General features: G+C 39.6%; 1 protein-coding gene across 1 annotated transcript in view; it reads left to right on the top strand.

Annotated features, from left to right (window-relative positions):
* Positions 1-8,879, top strand: part of EDIL3 (EGF like repeats and discoidin domains 3) — a 366,402-nt gene extending 357,523 nt beyond the window's left edge. The window contains exon 11 of the mRNA XM_006021245.2: positions 7,371-8,879. Coding sequence (XP_006021307.1) covers positions 7,371-7,520 — 150 coding nt within the window. The 3' untranslated portion in view covers positions 7,521-8,879. The remainder of the gene's footprint in view (positions 1-7,370) is intronic.
* Positions 8,880-8,885: the final 6 nt, after the last annotated feature.

Here is an 8,885-nt window from a genome sequence, read left to right as displayed (position 1 = left end):
TTTTTCTGATAACTGCCATTTTAAATACCAATCAACTGAGTTCTAATCCACATTGAAGTCAACTCAACCTGGATGCAAGGTTTAACTATTCTTTTTAAATGAGCTAGACCGATGTAAGAAAAGTTAGCTTTTTCCAATGGAGGGCTCATATAAGCTGTTTCTTTTGTACAGAAATATTATTTGAAGAGCAATAGGCAATATGTGAACAACAACATTTTTTTTTCATAAGTGATAGTCATTTTTCAACTTTTTTCTGTTCTAGCGCCGTAAGTGTAGTGGTACAATACATTTCTACAGTCAAACCATCACTGTAATCTAGGTTAAGTTTGTGCACAACATGTAATCAAGGCAGGTCTTCTGTAAGAAGTTAAAATTAATATAGGGCAATTGTGATTGCACATTTACTTATACCTTTCCACAAACATTCTCACACAATAGGACTGTCCGTTCAATAGCTGTCAGCTGTCACACCATCAAAGCAGATTGCTCACTGTAAATTTGGGAGTAAAACAGATTAGTCACAATAAATTATTTAGAAATAGTTCAGATTTTTCCAATTAATTTTTTAATCTAACATTTCTTCTAAATTATACATTTTTATCATAAAAGGTAGAGTTTTTTTCCATTTAAAAATATGAATCATCTTACTTGACATTCAGGCTTATTGACTGTGCCATAAAAAGCATTCTTAACTGTACTGAAAATCTCAGGAAGTGCTAAAAGCAAGACAACATAATTGAATACAACAGTTACTGATAAAGGACGTATTTTATGTTTTAGAAATCTCTGTGTGTAAGATTATGCCACATTTCCCAGTTTATTATCCTCATCTGTATAGAATGTTCTAATAATAAAATAAGTGTCACTCTCAGGGCATGACTGTACTGTCTGAGGACTCTACGAGCAATGATGCGCAGCATGCCTGCTCTGGACATTCTATCCCATGAAAGAATAATGACAACTTCTGTGTAGTTGCCTTGGGGTAGCACTGGGCATTTACCAATAGGCTTTACCTAGAGATGAGCTTGCTGGCATGCACTTGGTGCCACACTCAGGAGACTACATTGCATCCATTCTGGGGAGGTGGCAAGTATAGAAAGGACATCCAGTGATTCTCTGCAATACTCCTTCATGCAGCCCTCAGCTGGTCTAGATATGCCCCTAAAGTATAATACAGGGAACCCCTGCTTAGTGCTTTTAATTGGTTCCAGAAAAAGTAAGTGCTAAGTGAAACAGCGTTAAGTGAAACCAATTTTCCCATAGGAATGAATGTAAATAGAGAGAATTCATTCCCAAAGCTCCCCACTCGTACAATAAAATCACTGAAATCTCCCACTAGTACTATAAAGTCAATGAATTCCAAATCTAAGTGTATGTAAATACTTTTTTTAACACTTTGAACATTGAAATAGTGTATAAAATTATGAAATAAAGTAATGAACTGTATGCACAGGTGCACTTTCACTTTTTGCTCTTTTGGCTTCCTTCAGCACTCAGAATCAGAGCTGTCAGGGTTAGTGTCAGTTTCTGAAGATTTTGAAGTGCTTGGCTGAAGATTTTTTTGAGGGCTGGCTGCAGGGGTTGAAGTTGGAGTTGTGTACTTCCTGAAGGAGGAATCCATTGATAGCTGCACTTTGGACTTCTTCTTTTCATCTTAAACAACCTGTAACAATTGACTTCATTGTTAACGCCTCTTGCAACTGCAGAACTGCACTGCATATCAGGGTCATTCTCATCAAAGTAGGAAAGAAAAGCTTGAAGATATTTGAAAGCTTCAGCCATGCCTTTGCTAGTTAAGGCCCTTGCTGATTGAACCTCTTCCTCAGCATCTTCCTCCTCTTCATGGCTTCTCTGCTGCTCTGTTTGAATGAGGTCCTCATTGTTTAATTCCTCCCTGTTGGAATCGATCAACTCCTGAATGTCCTCAGGTTCAAGTTAATCAAATCCAATTTTCCTTCCAAACTCAACAGTATTGTCCTGAATTGTCACCACTGGTTCCTCAACCTCTTGGGAATCCTGGACACAGTCTGCCCAAAGCTTTTGCCAGACACCATTCATTGTTTTGGAGGTAACTCCATCCCAGGCACTTGAAATGTTATCTATTGCCTTGTGGATATTATAGCCCTTCCAAAATTCTTTTAGGGTTGGAGCACCCTCTCTTTCTGTAGCCCTGACTGCCTGGGCAAATGTTTTCCTTATGTAATAAGCCTTAAAGGCAGCAATGACACCCTGGTCCATCAGCTGTATGATGGAGGTGGTATCTGGGAGCAGGAAAATAACTTTTACATTATCACTGAAGTCATCAAGTGTGGTAGGATGCCCTGATGCATTGTCTAAAATGAGAAGTGCCTTATGGGACAGATTGTTTTCAGCACAATATTTCTCTACTGCAGGACAAAATTAATCCCTGAACCAACTCTGAAAGACTGACATTTTGTCACCCAAACCTTCTTGTTACACTTCCAAATGACTGGCAGACTGCTTTTAATATACCCCTTGAGAGCCTGGGGTTTTCTGAGTGGTATACAAGCAGTCATTTCAATTTAAAGTCCCCTACAGCATTACCACCCAGCAATAAAGTAAGTCGATCCTTGGACACCTTGAAACCTGGTATCGACTTCTCCTCCTGGGACATGTAGGTCCTAGAAGGCATCCTCTTCCAAAAGAGGCCTGTCTCATCAGCGTTGAAGACTTGTTGAGGCATATAACCCCCCTTCTCTATACTTTCCACAAGCTTATTTCTATAGCTGGAAGCTGCTTGGATGTCAGCACTAGCAGCCTCCCCCTGAATAGAAACATTATGCAAGCTGCTGCACCTCTTAAATCTTTCAAACCACACCTTACTTGCATAAAAAGTCTCAGAAGCAGACCCCTCAGGCAATTTTTTCTGTAAATCATCATACAGACTCTTAGCCTTCTTCTGAATAAGCATCATACTCAAGGGCATATGGCGCTCGGTTGTATCCTCAATCCACACACTTAACACCCTCTCCATTTCTAACATAATTTGAGCCTTACTCCTACTGAGTTTCAAAGCATTGAAAGGAGTTACAATTCTACCACATTCTTTTATTTTGTCTTTATTCTTCAATATGATCCTGACAGTTGACCCAGCCAAATGCAACACACTATACAGACCTCATTCTGGCATTCCTCCGCTTCAGTTCGCTTCAGGACACCCAATTTAAGCTCCAGTGTTACGCTTTTTCACTTTTTTCTCAGCACTTGCATTCTCAGAGTCAGTTGCACATTTCTGACTCATGGTGCAACTCAAAAAATGAAGCAAGATGGTGACACAAGTACAAAAGAGCACAGAAGAGCAGAGAGCACAAAAGTTTTTGACAAAATAAGATGGCAACGAGCCTGTGTGCTGCTGATGCTCCCTGCCCAATACCCATTAGTGTTATAGCAAAACCTGTGAGCACTAAGTGAAAATGGGTATCAAAGTGAAATGAGCGCTATAGAGAAATAGCGCTAAGCAAAACAGTGTCAAGCAGGGGTTGCTTGTACTGTACTTTGCCTGCTTCATTTTAACAGCAGTAGTGAACTGTTCCTTATCCGTGACATTTCTGGATATACAGGAAACATCCCAACACACCAATGTGTGTATGCATGTACTTTCTACTTACTTTATTTGGCATCTCTTTTCTCATGGGTATATAGTTTGACATAAACCAGATAGATCCACCATGTTTCTCCAAAAACACTGCATTCAATAGCAAGCCCCATAATAAAGTTGCCATGAGATCATGGCAGTGATAATGGAATAGCACATTTTCTGTGAAAAGATTACGTTTTATGATGGACTCATATATCAGTGTTAGGGAAGTCTCTTACTTTTTTTCCCCCAAAATGTCTTTTTCTTGGTCCATCACAATGAATTAGTCTCTCTTAAATAGGATGTGAGTAAAGTTGTATCAGACTTTCTAAACATAAATGTTATCTTGTAAAGCAGTAAATACCCTTAGGAATGAATTTCATTTCAAGATTCAAAATATTCTTCACCTCAGATATGGAACATGTTTTTGCTTTACAGGCAAATGAACTTACTAATGAACTAGACACTAGAGAGAGAATTTCAGTGACTCTTATTTCCCTATGATTAGTCAATGACACAACTTTTTATCTAATTTAGAAATAGATAGCTCTTTGTTTGCACGAGAAAAAAGTAATTTCTGTTTCCTAAGTAAATTCAGTTTACCAATTACTTATTCACAAATTAAATTTACCAATACTAATACAATTTAGTTTATTTATAACAATATTTTAATATAATTATTGCTTTTGAGTGAAAATCCAAATACCAGACACAGAAAGGAAGCTGAGATAGTATATTGTCAGTGTGCAAATGGCAATATTTGTACTGCATGAACATTGCTGAAACCAAAGATTTGCAAAGACATTAATGATGTGGAGTTTCTCCCCTCCTACTTGTAGCAGACAATGTTTGAGTACTGCAGTTTTGGATGCAAGTATCTAAATTCTATCTAAGCCCCCCTTTCAGCACCTAAGTGCTTTCTTGTATATCTAGCTGTAAGGATGAAATTAAACTCAACCTTGTAGGCTCCTAAATAGGACTAAATAGGAAGTGGAATGGTTGAGGCTAAGTCACAATGAGCAGTCTAAACTGACCCTGCTCATTGTCCACAAAAAAATTGCCAAGGTGCCTGCAGTCATTAAGCACTTCTATTTTGGATTGAGAGGATTCCATAGTACCTAGACCTAAGCTACTCTGCATGCAAAGGAATGATCTAGACCAGCCAGTAGACCAGGGGTGGGCAAAATATGGCCTGCAAGCTGGATCCAGCCTGCCAGGCCATTCTATCCGGCCCCCGGAGCCCCTAAAAAATTTAGTAAATTAATATTTATTCACCCCAGCTCCCTGTCAAAGCTGGCTGGAGCCAGGGGCAGCAGGACCCAGAGGGAGCCCTCAGCAGGCTTCCGGCCTTGCGCACCCCTGCCAGTTCCCTGCTTTTCTGCCCCTGCCCTGCTCCAGCACCAACTGGCTGTGGCTCCCGGCTGCATCCCTAGACCGCAGAGCATAGGACCATGCTGATAGGGGTGTGTATGTGTGTGCGCACATGTGGGCAGGCACAGGGGCAGAGTATGTGTGTATCTGCAGGCATGGGGCAGAGTGTGTGTGTGTTCATAGGGTGAGCCCCACATACACCCCCCTCCATACACATGCACCTATACGTCCCCTTGCACTGCCATACACAAACCCCAGCCACCCTCCCCCTATACCCGTGCACACCCCACACACCCACAGCCCCCACAAACCTATACCCACCCCCAACAATATACAAGAATAAGACTTCATTTTAAGCTGTTGTGTAGTCACCTCTGCATACACTACACAAACGCATGTAAATCAGGACAAAAATATTTTTTGAAATCAAATTAATGAATGTTGTAGATGATCACTTTTTAGAATATAATTTGGTATTTTTCTGGTTCTGAGATGGCAAAACCCCTTGCTGAAAGGACTACTTCTGGACGCAAGGAGAGGGACTTCTGGTGGCAAAGGTCAGGGGTTAGGGGGCAGGACTTCTGGTCACAAGATGGTGACCAAGGGGTGGGGCACCTGTCAAGGGGCAGAGCTACCCTTTTGGCCCTTGACAGCTTGCCAAAACTCAGTAAGTGGCCTTCTGCTAAAAAAATAATTGCCCGCCCCTGCAGTAGACTCTTGAAAATCCTATTCTTAATTCCACCGTTTTTCCCATTCTCATGCTTTTAAACTATATTAATAAACTTAAGACATCAACAGATATTCAGTTTTGCACTTCAAGGTTGACTTCTTAGCAACAATGAATTCAGTGGGAGTCTTATGATTCACTTTAGTGGAATCAGGATTTTATTCCAGAACACCGTGCTGCAGGAGGATTTGAGTTTGGGGGTGATATTCACAAAAAGACTAAGCAGCCTGATCCATCACTAACCAGCTAGATACATAAATGGTACTGAAGCCCAATATACATACCTCAGTCAAAAAGAAAATTCAGATCCTACAGGACCCATGGCCACTGTCACTCAAAAATGCACTGGCAGCACTTATATGTCCATAATAACCTTTGTGATTTCACCAATCATTCAGGAAGTGGGACACCTCTGTTCTAGATCTTCTTCAGTGTAAAGGGGATTTAAACTTACATCTTTCATTTCTTAGGAGAGCGACTTAACCACCAGGCTATAGAATAGTGTAGCTGGTGACATTTTTCCACCTGTCCAATTAAAGTTGGTCCACTGGGCAGGGAAGAATGAAAACCAAGCAAGCTACAGCATGGATAACTGTGTAGCTTGGTGAGGAGGGAAGGAGTCATCATTTTGAAAGCAGCATAGTAAAACAATTCTAAAAGTGTGTTTTCAAAAAATTGGAAGTTCCTTTTCTCCTTTCAGTCTTCACCAATTTACTTTTCATTTGTATTTACTTATAGAAAAGCAGTATTTGAAGGTTTGGTGACTAGTGGGAAATGAAATGATGGTTTTAGTCCAGTTACTTCTGGACAGGTACCCATTGGTAACTGGTGCTGAGTGACAGTTTTCCTGGAAGACATAATAAACTACCTACTCTGCCCTGTTTACAAAGCAATGCAAGATCATGTTTTCTTCTGCTCTTCTTGTTGTATATTCTTGTTGAATATAAGATGTCTGTCTTCAATACTATCAATATGGCACACTGAACAATAAATTTGTACCCTCCGTGCGTGATGCTCTTTCATGAATGATAAATTTGTCTTATAAACTGGCACCTACATATTTCAGAGATAGGCATAGTACATGTGCACATGTGCTTAAGGCAGTTTAAATTATAGAGAGACTACAGGGACAACAACACTAAGGGTTTGATATATTTACCATAGGAGACCATTTGTAAGCTGAGTGCAGTATTGATTAGATAAATCAGATAGGATTTGGGACAGCAAAATTGCTTCTGAATTCAGTTTCATTCATGGCAGTGTAACATGCTATAGAAATGAAGCAAATAGATCAACTTGTTTTGTACTGTGTCAAAAAAATTTCAAAGCTTTGGAGTTTTAGCTCAGAAAGGCAGTAGCCCATAGACTTGTTCCCCATTGAAACACTAAACAAAGCTAACCGTGATAAAGAGAACTAAATGAAAAAATTCTAATATTTCATTACAAAGTCTTTTTAAAGTTTATGCAAAATATTTGTTGAAATGTCAAGATATTTTGAATGAGCTCTTGTAAGATCTTGTCAGAGGTGATGGGATATTCACATTTTTTACCTATGGAAGATGCAAGTCAAAAGATAAAGTCTTGACTAAAGCTCTGATCCTGAAGAAGAACTTAGGAGAACTCAGCACCTATATGGAGCCTCACTGATGGGATTTTTTATTTCTTACCTTCCAGGTTTTCCAGGGAAATTTTGACAATGACACACACAGAAAGAATGTGATTGACCCTCCAATCTATGCACGGCACATAAGGATTCTCCCTTGGTCATGGTATGGTAGGATCACTTTACGGTCAGAGCTGTTGGGCTGCACAGAAGAGAACTGAAAAGGATCTTCGTTGACAACACACCTCCATATTCTTAAAAGTATCTCCGTAGAAGAAACTGTGCAAAACCTGTATGAAGTTGAATGGGTTTTTTCATGAACAAGTGCTCACTTTATGGTAGGCCGCTAACTGTCTTTTGTAAGGAGGTCTAAGCCTGCCCTTTAAATGATCCAATCCAATTTTGTCCTTTAAATCCGTTACAGTATTGTCCCTTTTGCTGTGGAATTACCTTTCTAGTTTTCTTCTAAGTTGTTCACGCTGGTTGAAATGTGTTAGGAAAGAACAGCAGCATCCATTTTACAAGGAAGGAGAATCAGCATGACAAAGCTCATTTGCAGCTTTAGAAAAATTGGGCTGACACACTTTGCAAATCACACTCATCTTACTTGTAAAAAGTACTGCAGCTTTTAGCAATAAGTTTTCTCTGGGATGACTGCATTATGTTGTTTCCCTTGTGCCTATCAAACACCGTCAATATTTCTGACACATTTTGAAGATACTCTGTGGTGCAAAGCACTTGTGATATTACACATCATCTTTCATTATATTTATTTAAACTGCAGAGTTCTTGCAAATAAGAATCACTTCCACCCAGTTTTACTTTGTTCTTACTTTGTTATGCATGTGATGGCCATAGCTTCTGTTTTCTATATTTAATCTCATTGTTAACAAAGTTTTCTTTAAAAGAGGTGTCCTATTTGTATATGGAACAAAATCTGCTATCAGTATATTATGAAGTTAATGACTGTGTCAAATCAAACTGTATGAATTTAGTTTGCAACTATATTTGTCACAGAGGCTGATCATACACACTGTAAATCCAGTTTGACTTAAATTCTTTTTGAGTGGTTACAGGCACATCTTTATGCTGCAAAAACAGCATTAATATGACCACATATTCAGCCTTGCCCAGAAGTGGACATACAGTCCTCACAGACCTGCCCACAAGATTACTTTTGCCTGATGCCTTCATAGTCTCCAGGAGGGAAGGTGCATGTGGGGTCAGATAGTAGGTGCTAAAGCATATAAATTACACCCTCCAACCCCAGACACACACATCCCAATAGGCCCCATCTGTGTTGCAGGCCATAAAGTTCCAACAGAAGGTGAACTCAACAGGAGCCAAAGTGTGCAAATGCAGGCCCCTTAAGATCCTGCCTTGATTATAACTTTTTAGGTACGTATCTATTGAGCAATATGAGGCTTGAATTTGGCCCTGTTTCTTGACTTGTAGACTATTAACAGATTAACTTCCTTTTTAGCCCCTCCAAACACACTACCTTGTTTTAACAACATACAAACCAGATAGTATCAATTCTAAGGCAGGAATATAAGGGCAAAAGTGATTAATAGCTTCATTCCTGC

This window comes from Alligator sinensis, unplaced genomic scaffold (assembly GCF_000455745.1).
Source record: "Alligator sinensis unplaced genomic scaffold, ASM45574v1 scaffold122_2, whole genome shotgun sequence".
NCBI classification, from domain to species: domain Eukaryota; kingdom Metazoa; phylum Chordata; order Crocodylia; family Alligatoridae; genus Alligator; species Alligator sinensis.
Note: the sequence above shows the minus strand (reverse complement) of the source record. Positions and strands in the feature narration are given on the sequence as shown.